This window comes from Chenopodium album, chromosome 22 (genome assembly GCF_948465745.1).
Source record: "Chenopodium album chromosome 22, dcCheAlbu1.1, whole genome shotgun sequence".
NCBI lineage: Eukaryota > Viridiplantae > Streptophyta > Magnoliopsida > Caryophyllales > Amaranthaceae > Chenopodium > Chenopodium album.
Genome location: NC_137855.1, coordinates 16,268,579 through 16,287,482, shown reverse-complemented (window position 1 = coordinate 16,287,482; position 18,904 = coordinate 16,268,579). Strand labels below are relative to the sequence as shown.

The 18,904-nt window shown below is 33.9% G+C and overlaps 2 protein-coding genes across 2 annotated transcripts; one reads left to right on the top strand and one right to left on the bottom strand.

Moving 5' to 3' along the window:
- Positions 1 to 787: 787 nt before the first annotated feature.
- Positions 788 to 9,881, top strand: LOC145605345 (uncharacterized). Its single transcript, XM_081661383.1, has 11 exons — positions 788 to 818; positions 898 to 989; positions 1,198 to 1,327; positions 2,123 to 2,183; positions 2,282 to 2,414; positions 3,509 to 3,632; positions 4,189 to 4,245; positions 4,356 to 4,452; positions 4,743 to 4,950; positions 8,956 to 9,016; positions 9,580 to 9,881. The coding sequence occupies exons 1-11, from the start codon at positions 816 to 818 to the stop codon at positions 9,637 to 9,639; spliced, it is 1,026 nt and encodes a 341-aa protein (XP_081517509.1). The 5' UTR covers positions 788 to 815; the 3' UTR covers positions 9,640 to 9,881.
- Positions 9,882 to 13,049: 3,168 nt separating this feature from the next.
- LOC145605150 (uncharacterized) lies at positions 13,050 to 17,282 on the bottom strand. The gene is made up of 4 exons (XM_081661176.1): positions 16,638 to 17,282; positions 15,553 to 15,711; positions 14,790 to 15,449; positions 13,050 to 14,516 (listed from the first exon to the last, which is right to left on the bottom strand). The coding sequence occupies exons 1-4, from the start codon at positions 16,992 to 16,994 to the stop codon at positions 13,329 to 13,331; spliced, it is 2,364 nt and encodes a 787-aa protein (XP_081517302.1). The 5' UTR covers positions 16,995 to 17,282; the 3' UTR covers positions 13,050 to 13,328.
- Positions 17,283 to 18,904: the final 1,622 nt, after the last annotated feature.

The following is an 18,904-nucleotide window of genomic DNA, read 5'->3' as shown; positions in this document are numbered from 1 at the left end:
AGTGCTTTCAGGGATGAATTGTGAGAATAGGGAAGACTAGTATTTAGGCTATCGCATAAGAGAGAAGGAGAGAATTAATTGATTGGTGTTTCAAATATATTAAATCAGCCTCATATTTATAGAGGAAATGTGAGGGATGGAGTCCGGAACCCTAGAAATGATGCACCACAAAAGAAGTGTACACTGCGCCACGACATTGGGCACCGTGGCAAGGTATAGTCTGCCGTGGCACAACATTTGTACCGTGGCACAATACTTGTACCGTAGCGCGGTAGTCAATATATTTATAACGATTTTTTTTCACCAAATACCCTTAACCTTTTTAAAAATTCACCAAATACCCTTAGATTTTTTAAAATTCACCAAATACCACTGACGTTTGTTAATATTCATACTGTGACCTCAAAATACCCTTGACGTCAAAGTTCCGTTAACAATAAAATTTAATTCACCAAATGCCCTAACTTTGTAAAATAATTACACAAAATACCCTTATTTTTAGGAGTACAACGACTAGTTTGAAATTTAATGAAACTAGCCTTTAATTTTGTTTTCACCCTTTTTTTTTCATAAATACTCGATACATAGCATCCTCTTGTTTGCTTAAGCAAAAAATTTTAACACATGATTTATCAATCTAAATCATCCTCCTCAATGTATGAGCACTTTTGTGTAATAGCTGCAGGTTGCGAAGTGATGAAGATGTTGTTGCGAGGACCATCTTACCTAATCTTTTAACTCTTCATAGACCCTCACTTAATAAGATTCGAACCTTAAAACTTGGGTTAACGAGGAAGTATAATTGGAGCAAAGATATGGTAATATTCTAATCGAAAGCCTCTCTCTCTTTTCCATGTTCAGCTCCCTTAACATTTGCCATTTGGTATCCAAAAACAGGTGCATGACATGAACTACGCCTATCATCGCTTCCATCTCATTACTACTTCCCTCAGTCTCAATTTCCAAAACTATCACCTCACTCCAACTAGGTAATTTTCTCTCTAATTTCTCTTCCATTTTAATTCTTCAATTCTGCATTTTCAAGGGGTTTCTTCATCTCTTTCATAATCCCATTTTACAATTTTTTTTCTCCATTTCTTGTGAATTATACGAGTCACATTATAATTATCACTGTTAACAAACATATTTCTTCGATTAATCATGCTTCTTCCTTAATTGTTTTTGTATAATTTGCAGGATTGTAGTTTGCAGTGCAAGGAAGTTTTCAATGGAGGGTATTGAAAGTGAGAATATGGTGGTGGGTGACACTCTTTCACTTCAGAAGAAGATTGCTGCTATTCGTGCTGCTGGACCTTCCAAGCTTCAGGTTTAAGCTTCGTTTTTCTCAATTTTTATTTTGTTTCGAACTTATTTTATCTGAACTTATTGATCCTTAATTTATACGAAGTATTATATTATTGAACCTTGTATATCATTTCGTAACTTATTAACCCGTATTTTATCTTATCTGAAATTATATGAATTTATTATATTTTGTAAAAGTGAACAAGGGTGAGGAAAGCATAGACGAAAAGGTATATTCTAGTATTGAGAACTGATGATTAAAATTAGATTAGGACAGTACTTATATGTATTCATGACAACTACTGATCGTGCTTCAGCGCTTGCTATAAGAGTATTGTGTATCTCCCCTTGCTTGGTGCTTACTCTGATTTTGTTTGAGGTAAAATGTAAACTTATTTGCTAGAGGTTAGGTTTTTGTTACACATTTTTAGCACTTTGTAGTGGTGAAGGTCATCTAATGCTAAGGTATAAAGTAGTACTCGGAGACCATCACCAAAAGAATCATATCATCATAAGTAGACTCTATTTCCATGTCATCACTACCATATTTTCGTCTAATGGTGTTAATGAGATTACATTCCCATGTGTTGACATGACAGGAAGCTTCTGAATCCATATGTTATGCTAATTCCCATTTTACTAGTATTAGTTTTGTTCTGTAGCATCCAATTACGTACAAGTTTAATTTACCTAGATTTATCGAAACATGTATACATTCAGATTGCTGATTAGGATTTTAAGGGGAAGGAGTGAAACAAATGTCGTATGTTAGAGAGAAATAATTCTTTACAGAAGCTTGACACATTTTACCTATTAGGTGATTGCTGATTTTGATGCCACATTAACAAAATATAACATCAATGGCCAAAGGGGGCAAAGTAAGTCAGCCTCCAATCCTTTATTATACTAATATTCTTGGTCCTTGCACTTTGTAATACGTAATGCTTCCATCACTGTTTACTAATATCATTCATAGCCAGTCATGGACTTCTACAGCAGGGGAATCCAGAGTATGATAGAAAGAGACAGGAGCTATATGACCATTACCGTCCAATAGAAATTTGTCCAGAAATTCCAATTGACGAAAAAACAAAGCTTATGGAAGAGTGGTAATTTTCTATATTGTATAATGTAGACCCCCTTGGTATTTACCTGCTAGAATTTCCTGTTCCCTGCTTTGTCTGTCATGTAAATAATGTAATATTGGCCCCCCAAAAAACCATAGCTTTACTAAGTAGTACAATGAATAGGACATCAGCCTAAATCATCTTGTAGTTGTCGATAATGCTTTTTTATGTAAATACATTTTCCACCCCATTTGATTTGGTGTAATTTTCATTTTCTGATGTCCCGGACTATATGAAGAAACACAACAACGACCTCGCCCCAATGCTTTTAACAGAGCTCTCGTTCTAAGAAGGGTTGGGGGTTGAGTGTATGAAAAAGCCACAAACTTATACTTCCTCCGTTGTTTTTTAATTGCAGCATTGGAGATTGCATGCTTGTCAATGCACATTTTATAACTTAGATATCTTAAGTTGCGTTTTAGTAAAAATTATACTGTACTTTATATTATGGAAATTTTGAGACGAATCTAATAAGATTCCACATGACTATATTTTTTTCCAACGTAAAAATCACAAAATTCAATCAAAAGACTGAGTGTGAATTTAAAATTCCAAACGTTCCGATTAAAAAAGAATGAGGAATTACTTCTTATAAAAAGGATAAATTATAATTAAAGCAGTCATTTTTTTACTACTACCCATCTGCTGATTTTGATATTGGTTCCATGTTTAGCTGAAGTCCTTTTGAAAATTTTATTGTAATAAAGGATGTGTTCATAAGATCATAAGAAATCAAACATGCTTGTGCAAAAGTTTGTGTCACAAAATAGGACAATGGGAGCCATTTATTATAGTTTGTCCACTATTAGCAAGCCAAGAGTGAAATCTTTTTTGAATTATTAGCAAGAAGATAATTCATTTGAATCAAAATCAGTGTGAATAATACAAGTATAAAGAGGAATTTTAGATCATTCTATGACCACCCCCTCAAATCTTATTGAAGCATCTAAGGGAATTGCCAGCTTTCTAAGTTCTAACCATGCTATTCCCTATAAAGGCACTCTATTTGGCAAGGGGTTGGATTAGTGAACCATGTCCTAGATTCTATTTCTGATGCTTATGTTTCCCAAAAACAGGTGGGGAAAGACACATGGTCTTCTTGTTGAGGGAGGTCTCACATTTGATGATATAAGAAAGTCTGTTGCTAATGCCAGAATGGCATTTCGAGAGGGTGTAATTGAACTGTTTGAGATTTTAGAGGTGATTATTCTTTATCTTTTAATCCTTCATTTTCAAGATTTTGTTCTTTCTGTTACATGAATAATTATAACTAGATCTTTCTGCTTCACATTAGTTTGTTGAAGACGAACAACAGAACAAGTCCATTAGAATGGGGCTAGATAGTGATCTTGTTTCCTCACTCATCCTCTTATTATTATTACCAGCTCTCAAGCCAAAGGAAAACATTTTCAGAGCTAAGCCATTAAGCCCATTATCTGTTGCCGTCTTATAAACATGCAAACAGTTCCTCGAGTCCATATGAGATGGCTCCTACCATCTTGCTGCTCTAAAATGCTCTCATTTGGATCATAAATGCATATCACTGCCCGCATCCATGAGCCATAGTCATATGAAATCTTGGTTTGAGCGAAACTCATGTGTTCTTCTTCATCCATGTAGTGCGTTACAAAGTGTTTCCTAGAGCTCCTTATTTAACACTAGAAATTTTTTGTATATCATGACATGTTGGAAAAAGAATTTAATTTTTGAAGCTCCCTCTGTATATTGTACAAATTGTTTGTTGTTTCTGATGCAGGAAAAAAATGTTCCTATCCTAATATTCTCTGCAGGACTTGCAGATATCATAGAGGAGGTAGGTGTGAGTTTTTGTTTTCTCTTTAAATAATTGTGGTTTTTAATTTTTTATTTTTTATTTTTTATTTTTTTTTTGTTTACTTACATTTTGTTCCATGAAATGAGCAGGTCCTCAGGCAGAGAATTCATAGATCATTTAAAAACATTGAGATTGTATCAAACCGGATGGTCTTTGATAACGAAGGGAATCTATCAGCTTTTAAAGGTATTGCTGTTATATATGAACCTCATTAACATGTTGATGCTTGTTGTTGTTGTTACCTCTTGTTTGATGGCTTGCTAAAATTTCATAGAATCATAGATTATGTGTATACTCTGTTCTTATGTAGTCATGTATTGATGATCCTCATTGAAAGAGAGATTATCACCCAGTCATGTTACTAGGATTAATTTTCGTTTTGGGCCTCATACTTGTTGAGCTTTCCTTACTTGCTGAGCTTTCCTCAAAAGAGTTTTGATCCATCAATATTTATTCTCCTATCCTGTTGTTTCCAGGAAAAACTATTCATGTCTTGAATAAGAATGAGCATGCTCTTGATATGGCAGAACCTTTACATGATAAAGTGGGAGCTGTGGATGCGCCTGTTATTGATTATGTTGCCATGAAACAGAGAACCAACGTTCTTCTTCTTGGAGACCACATTGGAGACTTGGGAATGTCAGATGGTCTTGATTATGAAACACGAATATCAGTGGGTTTTTTGTAAGTTCATCTTTTCAATACTATTTTCTATTAAAGCAATGGTATTGGTTTTCCTTTGTCAATAGTTCTGTCATCTTCTGCCATGAGTTAGTGATCATCTTTGGCTATCTTGCATTTTATAGCTATGATTTGTCATTCTATCATTGCAACTCTTTTTTTTTTTTTTCCTTTTTATATTTTATTACTATTATTAATTTTTTTTTTCCTGAATATGCAAAGCAGGAACAAGATAGAGGGGGGGTGAGAGACTGAGAGAGGGGGCAAGGGGGGGGGGGGGGGGGGGTGGTTGTTTTTGTTACTAAAGAATTCAAATCCTGTAACAGAAAACCCTGATATTCCCTAGTTGAGTAATACAAATGTGCTCTTACAGCACCTGAGGAGATATCGCTAGTTGAGTAATACAGAAGTGTTCTTATGAAACTTAAGGTATCAATCGTATCATCCTTCCTTCCCTTTTTAGCCATGGGATTAGCTTGCATGTTTGATTTTCTTGGAGCAAATTCAGCCATCCATGAAGTAATAATGAATATCAGGTCCCTGCAGTTACACACAAGATTGTTGGTTGGATTTTGAACTCCATCCAAGCATGTAATTGACATATTCGAAGTGAGTTTAGGCAATAATATCCCCTTCCAACACAGATTAGCTATAGCTGTCAAGGATAGTGGCTAATTCTCCATGGCTTTGCAATGTTAGCCCTTTGCAAACCGATGATGCCTCAAGAGAATACCGAGCCCTTAGTCACCTGGCTCAGTTCTCCTTGCTCGGGCTTCAGAATGGCTTGTGGTTCAACAATTTGGGCCTCAAACCACGATTGGTCATAGAAATGCGTTCCAATCTCCAACATCTTGTAGCAGTCCAGGAAGAGAGAAAAAAAATGTTCACTCCTATATTTAGGTCATTTTCAAAGATGGAAAGCTTGGCCATGGAAGGGAGAAAAAAAATTGGGGTGAGAGAGGAGACAAATCTTAAATTTTACCTTTTCTCTCCTCTCTTTTCTTAAAGAAAATTTATCATGTATAATCAATTGTCATATTTGCTTATATTCCAAAATGAGCAAATTTTAACTTTTTCTCTATTCTATCTCATATCTTAAAACAAATACATCATGCATAATCATCATATTTCCTCATTTGCACGAAATGTTAATTGAGCAAATTTGTTTGCTCATTTGCATAGAATGAGAAAATTTTCCCAAACTCATTTTCCATCTCCATGCACCATTAATAGACAAATGGTAGCTTTAGCATCACCCTAACAACAATTCTGATCTACAACTCAAGTAAAATAACAATAAAGTTCAATATAATTAGATTCTTCACATCTTCAACTGAAATTCCCAATAATATTCTTCCCAAACTATGTTTCTCACATCCAAAATGACACATTTAAACCCAAAATATATTGAACAATTGTGGGGAAAAATGTATGAAAAAGCAGGACTAACACTTGATTTCATAATTGTCAAAATTACATACTTATTTGATTAAAATTCTCAATCTGAGGAGGAGAGAGAAAATAGTGAAGAGGATGAAGAAGAGGTGGAGAACGAATCGAATTGATTCAGTCAGTAGTTACATTCATTTATGAATTTAATTGTAAATATGCATCTTTTGTATGTAATTCCACAGTGGTTGGATGATTTAAGGGCTTTTGGAGGAGTATTGGGAAAATGTTGAGTGTTAAGGGGTTTTAATCGGGAGTTTGTATTGATTGGTACTACGATAAATGAGCTGATAAAAGAAGTCCTTGAAATTACAGGCCTGACTACCTCCCAAGATTTGAGATCCTCTCGCTAAAGCATTATACCTTACTGGATTGTGCATATTGCTGTTAGCAACTTTAACTGGTGGACGTCTGTGATCTTTTTATTGAAGTTTATTAAAGTTCTTACTAAACTGAATAACTACTACATATTTATTAGTTCTATTGTTTAGTTGATCTCTTTCTTATTTCATTGGTGATGATTTCGAATGGTTTATTAACTATTTGCTCATCTGGAATAGGCTATTACAATGTTTACTGCCATGTACTAGTAAATGTTGGAAGATTTTAAATTAGAAAATAACCTCTTTGACATGTTGAGGATGAAGCCAGTGCTGATAATATTAAATGTAGAATTTGGGTTATTGAAACTGTAGACTTGGTTTGACAGGGACAACATAATAAAATTAAAGGTGTGTGCTGGAACAAATTATGTATTGTCGGAAAAACCTCACCATTTTTTTCCTATTTATTCTAGTTATGTTAAAATTTATTCACTGGCTACATCATTGTAGGTATCTGCAGTAAAGATGGCAACAAGACTGAAAATAGAAGGAACATTATTAATGAGATGTAGAAAGTAGAATGACTTAGAAAAGAAATTACGGTTAAGCCATATAATAGAGAACAAATGACTTAGAAAAGAAATTACAGTTGAGCCATATAATAGAGAACAATGGCAAGATTGGTGACAATTTTATTATCTGTAATATCCCCAAGCTCGTTAAAACTCTCCTCTGGTCCGTTGTTTGTGGACATAGCTAATTTATCGTTAGTGAACCATGTAAAATCTTTGTTCTTCTTTGTTGATTTTATTTATCTTTCTTGCGTCTGTCATAACATTAAGTGATTGGGTTTCAAGTCAGGTTTTACCGTTGTACCTTTTTTTTTTTTTTTGGGTTCTTGTTCACTAATTGTGGCTATGGGAATTTCATGACAATCCTGTTTCATTGCCTCTTAGTTCCTGTGCTGTTGCCTGGAATTTTTCTGTATTCTATATTGGAACATGTGAAAGCATACTGCTGGCATAATATTAACTCTGGATGAGTTTTTTTTTTTTAGCAAAATGCTGAGAAATTAACTTAGCATAGTGACCAAAACAGAGGGATTAAGGACAGAAAAGAGATTTAGGAAATAAGGGAAGGATAAGTAAAGATATGAGCATATAATTGTACATTTATGCTAATGAAATCACCAATTAAAGCCTCACCTATCTTTCAAAAGAAATGGTACCCTCCCAGACCTCTTAATAGTTAATACTAAAAACTTTCCACATTATTCAACTTAGTTTTCATGTTTCCCTTTTTTTTTTTTTTTTTTTTTTTTTTTTTTTTTTTTGGTTGGTTAATAAATCATGGAAAACAATTATCAAAGGTGGAAAATTTATTTCCCAAGAGTTGAAAATAATTCCTTTTGAAAGGAATAAAACAAAGGAACACTATTTTTACAATTGTGTATACTGTATGAAAATTGTTTTCCATGGAAAATAATATTCCCGGAATATAATTAGTGAATAAAAACAAAGAGTTAATGAAAAGATGAGATGGTTATTAAGTAAACAGATTTCTACAATAATACTTACTATAATGTCAATATAATTAAATACAAATCTTGATTACTGAAGCACACAACACTTGGTCAAAATCATTGCTCCATCTGATGATCATAACCCACGTCAAAATCCTAGCAGTAGCCTACTAGTCTCTAAAACAATGATTCCCAAGGTAGGTTGTATTTTCAATACACACAGATGGTTGACTTAAGGAATTGATGTGAAAAGAATACAAGCCACATAATTTGTTACATTAGATTTTGTTTGGAGCTTTATACTATGTTTTGTAGCCTCTCTTGCCACCTATGATAAAATTTATCTGTAGTATTCCTTCCACCCAAAATAATTGACCACATTAGTTTAAGAAATTGAGTTAAAATATCATAAAAATCGTTCTTTATCATCTCAACCAAATTGATATTGCCCTACTTTAGTTTATGAATTATTAGTTAATGATGTAACTAAAGGAACAAGGAAAGGTTCAAATCTTAATTTACTGAATATTGAGATTGAAATATTATTTTAGGACTATTAAATAGAACACTGGTCTATTAATTATTGATGGAGATAGTCGAAGCTGTACTGTTTATTTATTATATTAAATTTTTTTGTATAGATGTAGCCTTAAAGACGAGTATGAATTATTCGTATGAATTGGTGACTGACAAGTATTCGTATGAATTATGCAGGAATGACAAGGTCAATGAATCTCTTGAGAGTTACAAAAAAGCCTTTGATGTTGTGTTTTTGGTGAGTGGTCTGAATTGTGTGCCTCTTGTTTAATTTTGTTTAACTACTGATATTCTAATAATTTTGTTTTGGTCAAAGGTTGTTGTAGCCGCTCTGTCCTTCTCTGCTTTATTCCTCCGTTTGATCTTTTACTTAAAGCCAGTAAATGAGGGGCTCCGAGAGAGCGTTATTAGAAGTAGGGTATGTGATTATAGTATGTGGGATCATAGTTGTTAAGCTGTTGATGTCTACTTTATCCAATGCGCTTAATCAGTGGAAAAGACTACAGAATGACTTTTTTTTTAAAAAAAAAACCTTTTCTTATTGGGTCCAAGGGAGTCACAAGGGCATTATAAATTACAAATGGGGGAGAGAGGATTTGAACCTACGACATACTGACATATCGTATACAAACTCTCAATGTTTGTCATTAGGCCAAAACCTCGTTGGTATGACCGACCTGATCATAGGTGCTGCATAGTGATCCTATTTTTTGCTTCTGGGGCGAACTGTTTTGTATCAAAGCGATCTTCTGTTCTGTTAGAACTTAAATATGGAACTAAACATCTGTATTTTTGTTGCAGAATGACGCCCCGATGTCAGGAGTTGTCAACCTTCTTTCTCAGCTAATCAAAGATGGATGATAAATTGACTACATGCCTTGTATTCTTTTCACATCAATTCCTAAAGTCAACAATATGTGCGTATTGAAAATACAACGTACGTTGGGAATTATAGTTTTAGAGACTAAACTACTGCTAGCATTTTCAACTGGGTATATGATCGTCAGATTGAGCCATGATCTTAGCCAAGTACTTTACGCTTCGGTAATCATGATTATTGCTTATTCATGTTGACATAATCGTTGGAATAATTTATTGTTGTAAGAATCTGTCTTCTTAATCTTAATAACCACCACATCTTTTCATTATTAATTTTCTTTACTCTTATTTTAATGTCTTACTCTATTAGTTTTCTTTCAGACATGGTGGTGATATTCTACTTGGCACTCATCACATATACCCTATTTCCTGTGGCCTTTGATGAATGTGCAATTATGCACTGTCACTTCTGTTGGTGTTACTATAGCCATTTCTTTAACTCTAAGCCATTTTCCAAAATAATGCTCGAAAATTAAAAATAAATTTTTTTTTAAAAAAAAAGGAAAGAAAAAAAATAACATCTCCAGGAAAACAGTCCGTCTTATGTATGGCTTGGCACACCGTGTGGCCACTTATAAAAGAACAAAATAACCTTTATAACGCTGACTAAGGGTGCGTTCTGTTCACTTTTTTTTTTTGAAATAGTGCGTTCTATTCACTTGATTTTTACTTATCTTAACTTATCTTAATTTTTTTTTTTTTTTTTTGAAGCCAATTCAGCATGATTATATTAGATCAATTTCCGCCAAATATTGGAGGCTTTGGGGAAAAGAGTTCGTACAAATAAGTTATGAGTTAGGATCCGTAGCCCACCGTGCAACCAAATGAGCTAAAGAATTCCCTCCTCTTCTAACATGCTTACATTGAAAGTAATTAAAGAAATCACTGCACTTAACTTATCTTAATTTATTAGCCCTTATTAGAACTTATTTTAGTTATAAATTAAACTTAGGTAGCCCTGATTAATTCTTATCACAACTTATCTGAACTTATCTCTGAACTTATTAACCTTTATATGAACTTATTAACCCTAAAATATGTGGAAATAAAGTGAACAGAACAGGGCCTTAAGTAACCCTTGTAATGCTGACCGAGTAATTTATAACACCGACGAAGCAACAACTTTAACACTGCCAAGTAACCCCTATTACACTAATGTGGTAACCCTTATAATGGCTGGCCACATTGCCACATATAAGAGTTTGTGCAAGGCTAATACTTCAAATTTAAATTTAGCATGTAGCACACAATTTTAAATCATTTTCGTTACGAAATTGTATACATATATATCCATAGATAAACAAACACAAATGAAGCAATTTAATCTCATCTGATTACTTTCGAAATAAGCAATTGCTTAAATAAGCTGAACCGAACATAGCCTTAGAGACGAGAAATTCCTCCCTCAACACAAAATTACGCGAGCGCGAAATGTCTCATATCTTCAATGCGCACGATTACCAAAAATAAGCAAAATTTTGCATGCAAGATATGGGTTGTGCGTAGAAGCAAACTCAGCAAAGTGGCAGACACATACATAATACACCACATAATTATCAAGTGGCAGACAACACACATACTTTTAGGCTTTATTGTGACATCCCATTTAGATTGGTGCAACTTCAAAGTCAAAGTCATAATTTGCAAAATCATTATCAACTAAAGTTCATCAACATTAACATGAACCGTTAAACACATCTTCTCCCACCAAATTTGGGTGTGCTTGTTCCATGCCTCTAGCATCTTGTGTGCAAGACATAAATTCATAGAATATAAAATTCACTTTATTTAATGTAATCCTATGTGCATCGGAAAATTAGTTATCGTATTAGTTCAACCCCTATTTAAGAATAAAAGGTTTTTTTTTTTAATAAAGTGAAACATATTATTGTTGGTTTTATAAAAATAATATCATTTTTTAATTTTTTTAAATATAATTGAAAATCAAAATTCATTGTTTAATATGCAGTATCTTAAATGTTATATTGTATCAGTTTATTTTTATTTGTTAAAGGGATTTTTTTTATCATTCGGCTATCATAATAAATTCTTTCGAGTAAACATATTTTGTGGTTAAAAAGAAAAAAAAACCTTTAAAATTGCTTTGCATGGTTATATATTTTTATTAACTATAACCTATATGAATTATGGTTGAGTAAATGAAAGAAATAAAATTAATTTTGCAATCATATTATTGTTAAAATATACACATATAAGTTTACAATTAAAATTTTAAAATTTATGAATATGAGTAACTCTTTTTAATACAACTTTATCATCATAAGATGTCATCGGATTGGTGGTTAGTTAAAGTTTAATTTTAATGAATAAGAGTTTATGAGTTCAAATATTAATGCTAATAAGGGCCTGTTCTCTTACGTTGAAATTCAGTTCAATTCAGTTCAGCTGAGTTCAGTTCAGTTCAGTTCAGTTCAGCTCAATTCAGTTCAGTTCAGCTCCTAATTTCCTTCTCTTATAAACTATTCATTTCAGTTTAGTTCAGTTCAGTTCAGCTCAATTCAGTTCAGTTCAGTTCAGCTCCTAATTTCCTTCTCTTATAAACTATTCATTTCAGTTCAGTTCAGTTCAGCTGAGTTCAGTTCAGTTCAGTTCAGTTCAGCTGAGTTTAGTTTAGTTCTGTTCAGTTCAGTTCAGCTGAGTTCAGTCAATGAGAACAGGCCCTAAATTATAAATTTTAAAGGGAAAACATTGATGTATGACTAATGATAGTGGGTGACATGGCGACACGTGGCAAGATTGGTGACACGTGGCAAGATTACAATCCTTGCCATTGAGTTTTAATATATATATATTGATATATTGATAGTACTCCGTAGTTCGCATTAAGTTAGGAAGGCATGACAAAATCATGCTTGTTCGGTGTAATTAATGTAGTTTTATTCTTATATTTCCACTTTCAGTTCTCTTATTTAACGCTCCGGAGATGCTCGTTAGCTTTTGCCTTTTGTATGTGACTATACAATACAGCCAAGAAATAGTTTAAGTTGTCACACCATTGCATTCCTTATATACATGTACTATTTACATATTACCTCCATTCTAACTCACAAGGGGTGTCGAAGGAGAGCCTCCAACAAATTACGCTATCGTATGTTTAATTAACTCATGTAACATATAAGTCAACTTTGCAGGTAAACTTTTACTATGTACGAAGTATTTGATATTGGATAAAATCTGCCTTTTCATACATGTCAAAATAGTACTTCATATAAGTAAATGAAATTGCATCACTTCAAAATTTCAAATTCACCAAAATGAAAGACCAGAAAGACAAAAGCCTCTACTTCTAATTTCTAGCATCAGAAGAATCTCACTGATCACAAATAAATGTACTGAGAGACCATTTATACAGTAGACCAAAAAAGAGAAGGTGAAACAAAATCAAAATAAAACCACTTTTATTATCATGTTATAATATGGCATAACAGTTTAACTCTATACCAAGTGCAAAAGATCACCCTGCACTTTTGAGGGCGAACGCACTAACAAGGGCTTAGTAAGATTAATTACACATAATGCCTCCTGTAAGACCTTAAACGTCTGTTCAAAAAAACAAAAACATGGAGAAAATAAAATAAAAAAAACCCTCCAAAAAATTAATAGTTAGAACTTAGAATGGACAATATGTATAATCCCTTCTCAATTTTTATCTAAGCAACAGCGACTGTCATCATTGCTGCTGGTACATCAACTGCTACTGGAGCCGGTAAATCGGCCACCATTATTGGTGCTGGTACTTGATCAACTGCCATTGACGCATGTACATCAGCCGCTGTCAATATTGGAATAACACCTGCCATCTCCGAAGCTATATACTCAGCAGGTGCTGGGAAAAACTGCTGCTTAGTGAAGTTAAACTCTATCTGTAGTCGTTGGTGAATCGGGGCTGAAGACTTCAATCCCTTCTTCATATCAATCTGCAACTCCCTTATTGGAATGGCAGCCAAGAAACTCTTTATGTACTCCTTGCACGAATCTTTACCTCTGCAATGCACCTTCTCTTCGTCCTTCATCCCTTCTGACTCTTGTACACTTTCTGATTCCTGGTCAGACGAAACTTGCTTTTGACCCGTTGATGATGAAGCCTCCGCTATCACAGACTTTGTTTCAGTGGGCTTTGCATCGTCTGATGATGAAGTTTGACAAGGTAATGTTTCGATGGTTGTGTCATGGTTAAATTTGAGAACAAAAGCTTGATTGCAGCCCTCATAAAGCCTTTCTCCCAATGTGTCAATGATGTAAAAGGCATCCCAATCAACCCTGAGGATGAAAAAATGGTCATTCCAGCTCACAACATACACCAAAGGTTCACTATTGCAGTTTAGCTCTGATGCAACCCGGCAAATCTCATCCCATATATTGTCAAATGACATGGCACCCTGAAGGAAGCCGAAACACTCCTCTTCTAGCCCATCGGGATGAAAAAAACCAATGAAAGATCTCTCTGGGACGACAGAGAGGGGGCGGATTTTAGCCTGAATGACAGTCTCAAGATCAAAGTGCTTGTCAGGAAACTTATCCCGGTAGTCCTCATTCTCACAGAGATTCCTCCACTGAAGGGAACCTTCTCGAATGAGGCTATCAAATTCAGATTTTACAGGCATTTCCCTTTGGTTGGAGTGGAGCCAATCAGCAATGACAGCAACCAAAGCAGTGCATGCACTCTCACCAGCTGCCCTTTCACTTCTTTGGTCGATTGAAGCAAAAAAGACTTGAGTTTGAAGCTTCAAGCTCCCATCACGGCTCAGTACCTCCTTTTGCTCCCAACTACCGACAGCAAAGTTGTCATCCCCAAATTCAGAAATGAATGATCCACTTCCCATCGAACCTTCAAATTGCTGCATTTAATCAAGGATTCACAACCATTATTATTTATTTATGCATTAATCATGCCCTCCAATCAGTTTTCTTGATTCTCCCAATCAGTTAGACTCACAAAGAATTGCAAATTTATGATGAATTGAAGCCACAACAATACTCAAATCACATACACATGCACTTAGCACAATTTTGAAAACTTAATGACAGACTCACATACCCAAACATCACAATTTTATATGCAACTAGGCTTAAAAAAAGAAAAAAAAAAGTGATTTTAGAGAAATGCATACCGCTAAGAATTCATCAGAAAGCTGTCGGCGATAAAAATCAATATCATCTCCGCCTTCTTCACCATAGTCCTTCTTCAGTAATGGCTCTCCTTTGACCTTACGAGATTTAAAGCTCAGCTTTCCTTTCGTCCACGAAATACCAAATTTTGAACTCGGCCTCTGCAATTGCTCTGAAATCGATGTGTCATAATCTTGAGCAACAGAGCTGTCTACATGTGGTTTATGTCTGCCGTAATAAACCAAATCATCGCCATCACAATTGATTCCTAGGTCAAGTGCTCCTCCAGCAAAGTTGGCATGGACTAAAGTGCCATAACTGCAGGATTTTTGAACATCCACATCCTCTTTACTTTGTTCTGATTCACCCTCATCAGTATCGCCAAATGAGTCTGTGTCGAAAGGGTCTGAATCCTCACTTCCAGTAGAGAACTTACTGTCACAACTGCCTTCTCCATTGTATGCCTTCTTCAATTTTCTAGATGAAACAAAATCTGTCAAGCTCTTAACTTTTCTTAGATTTGATTTAAAAGAAGAAGCTTCATCTTTCTTGATCAGATGAGAAGCACCAAAACAAGGCGATAATGGAGCAAACATTATTGGTCTCTGCCCTTCAACTGACAGTTCTCGCGTAGATTTCAACTCCATCAAGCTAAGAGAAATCTGTAAGAAGCATTAAAACTTGTGAGCATGGTTCACAAACATACCAGGAGTACCAAATGTAGTCACATAATTCTAAATCAAGTACATAAAAAGCGGGGCTTACACAGAGAGTAGGGCTGCACTTGAAACCGCTATGTAGGATAGAAAGAGGAACATTGATGTCAAAATCCTTCACATCTTCTTCCAAAGAAACAAACTCGGCAAGGTTTAATACAGCAGATGCTGTCAACGGAGCCATCTTCTTTGATCGTTTCTCAGAACCCTAAATTTAAGAAACAGATCAGTAAATCCAATAATCCATTTAAAAGAAAAAACACTTATATATATCATTAACATAGAAGTTACAAAGGAAAAGGACAATTAAGCTAAACAACCTTAAAAAAACACAAGAATAAAAAGCAATTCAAGCAACAAATGAATTCTGCAGCTCAAAAATCATACTTTCTTATAGTTGAACAATAATGCCAAAAAGGTTCCAACAATATTAACATGCTACGAGTTCAGATACAACCACGACATCCAAGAAAAACCAATATTAACACACTATGAGTTCAGATACAGCCACGAAAGTGCAAAACATCGTAAAATTATCGATTCGTGTATCATCATCAACAAAGTTCACTAAGAATAACAACTGTAAAACAACAAAAATAGAACATTGGAATGGGTATGTAAAGATTCATGTGCTCAAAACCTTGGTTTAATCAGTTAGTCAAATCCAATATCATACCAGTCATAAAATTCAAACCAAAACATATCTTTTGAATATATCCCTAAAATTCAGCATACGCATTACCAAAAAATACCTAGCAAAAACAGGATTTTTTTTAACGAGGTTTAGTCCAAGAATCAAGGCATATGGATAATCCCAAAATTTAAAATTGAAGAACAAAAATTCCGATTCTCAATGCAAAATCAACAAACGCACACGATCATCTATTATAAAAAAAAAATAAAAAAAAATATTTTAAAAAAAAAGAACAAAAACAAAAACAAAACATGCAGCTGTCACAAAATCAAACAAAATTTAAAGAATCTATGAAATTCAATACCCACATAATAATCCAAAAAGTCAACTAGATTATATGATCAACATCAACATTTAATCTCAAAGTAATAATCTTTATAATCAACATCCATAAATTAAAACAAAAATAAATTAATTAATAAATTAATTGAAAAACTTACATAAAAGACCACAAAAGAGACTTCACAGGGATGAAAAACACCCTCAATCTTATCTTCAGACTCACAAAATTGACAAACCCTCGTAAATTCTTCATCCCACTGAACGACACCGTTTTGACCCAATCTTTCTTCCCTTGAAATTAATTTCTTGACACCCTTGTTTTTCAATGATTTAAACCCATTTGATTTAGGGCTTTTCCACTTAATCTCCACCCTAAATTTATAATTTTCATCATCATCTTTCTCTTCTTGAATTAAATTTAACCCTTTAATTGAACCAACCACAATTTTAACCTCAAATTTTCTCGATTGAAGTGGTGGCAACCATGGCCTCCACTTGATCATATTCACAACCATTAACAAAGATAAAAACTTTTTTTAAAAAAAAAAATCAAAATTTGCACAATTGGTTCACTTTTCTCGAATGGGTATTTAGAATTTTGGGGAAGTTTTTGGTCAAAAAAGAGGATGAGTTATTGGAATTTGAAGAAGTGGAGGGTTAAAGTAGAGTGGATTTTTCCTTTTTTTTTTTTTTTTTAATATAGAATTTATTTTGTTTTAATGTATTTGGGATATGAAGAAGAATATATATAATGGGGATATGAGTTGACTTTTTAGGGGATTAGAGTGGGTGAAATTGTGAAAATAAAAACAATATAAAATTTTTAAAAAAAGTCTTTAAAAAAAATAAAAGTTGAAAGTGAAGGCTGATGTGTTTTTGACAAGTAATGATGGTTGTATATTCACATACAAATTCCACTTCCACCACCGATTTGGATACAAATAGGTGGCAAGATTGAGATACAAGGCCGGCTCTATTTTACTAAAGCTAAAACGTCTCACTCTTCTTTATTTATTTTTTATATTTTCCATTAACAAAATATTTAGGAAATTTGTGGATAGGATAGGATTGTGTGTGACATGATTTTGAAACTATGTGGAAACTAGTCCACATAGTTGGTAGTGTTGTACACACTGAGATTTATAAAGACGATGTTATATAAACGGTGGGTTGAGAGAGATTTAGAAGTGTCTCGTAGAGGTAGGTTGGACATTTGATGCGGGATTTAAATTTTGTCATATTAGATTTAGTGGTACAAAATACACTCTCAGTGGTACAAAGTATAATTTCAGTGGCATTTAAAAAAGGTTCAAATGTCTCATTAGGCTGTCAAGTAATACCGTTAGAGCTCAGTGATACAAAATACACTTCCAGGGGTACTCAATGTTGTTTTAGTGGTACTTATTAAAATCCTTATTGGTACAAAATATACTCTCAGTAGTTGTGGTTCCAAATTTTTTTGTCCTTTTTACACGTGAAACCATTTCTGACGAAAAATTGTGGGCCCTTCCTCACCCTTTTTTCACTCTCTCTATCTCCCTCTTCCTTTCTCCCTCTTCCTAGTACATTTGCTATAGTATTTTATGTTGTGAGATATTTTATTTTGTCTCACAACCCTACAAATATACTTCCTCTTATAAAGACAATGATGTAGTGTAAGAGATGGTAAAAATTGACTTGACACGATAACATAATAAAATTTTGATAAATTTATTGAATAAGACTATTTTTTCATATAACACGACACGAACCGGACACGAAAAAAGCGGATTACTGTCAAAGGTTTCCGATACGTTTAATTAAATGGGTTAACACAACATGATTGTAGGCATCAATCAAAGCGTGTCTACTTAAGCATGGTGTGAATATGATTGGCAAACATAAAAAGTGAAAAAAAATTTGGGTGAGTCGGACTCACGATGAGTCCAATATATCTGACAATAATAATAATCTAATATTTGATATTAGATTATTAATGTCAGATATTAGGATACCAATGTCATATATTAGAATATTATTGCTAGATATTATATTATTAATGTCATATCTTAGAATATTATAGTCAGAAATATTGGACTCATGGTGAGTCCGGTCTCACGCAAAAGCTTATCTAAGAAGTGAGATTTGACATTATATGATTAGGGATAAGGAATAAAGTAGGGAACCACCAACAAGTTTTTAAGAAACTTACAAACCGTTCATAGATTCTACGAAAAGGGACAAAGGTAACCACGAATTTAATCCATGAAGGTTATACCCCATTCACAATCCATAAGATTCCTTACTCCATATGGTTACAAACCACAAATGGAGGATCGGGGATGATGGTATGAAGTTGAGTCATTAAGCCAACCTTACCCGTAATGGCCTCTACTCAATTCGTATTGTGAACAGTACTTTTTGCAATTTGATTGACATAGAAACA

Excerpts from the sequence above, each read along its gene's own strand:
- LOC145605345 (XM_081661383.1), top strand. Across the intron at positions 4,246-4,355 it reads TTGCAGATATCATAGAGGAG|GTCCTCAGGCAGAGAATTCA; the intron begins GTAGGTGTGAGT and ends TGAAATGAGCAG. Across the intron at positions 4,453-4,742 it reads GAATCTATCAGCTTTTAAAG|GAAAAACTATTCATGTCTTG; the intron begins GTATTGCTGTTA and ends TGTTGTTTCCAG.
- LOC145605150 (XM_081661176.1), bottom strand. The coding sequence starts at position 16,994 with ATGGTTGTGAATATGATCAAGTGGAGGCCATGGTTGCCACCACTTCAA. Across the intron at positions 15,712-16,637 it reads TCTCTTTTGTGGTCTTTTAT|GGTTCTGAGAAACGATCAAA; the intron begins GTAAGTTTTTCA and ends TCTTAAATTTAG. Across the intron at positions 15,450-15,552 it reads AGTGCAGCCCTACTCTCTGT|ATTTCTCTTAGCTTGATGGA; the intron begins GTAAGCCCCGCT and ends TGCTTCTTACAG.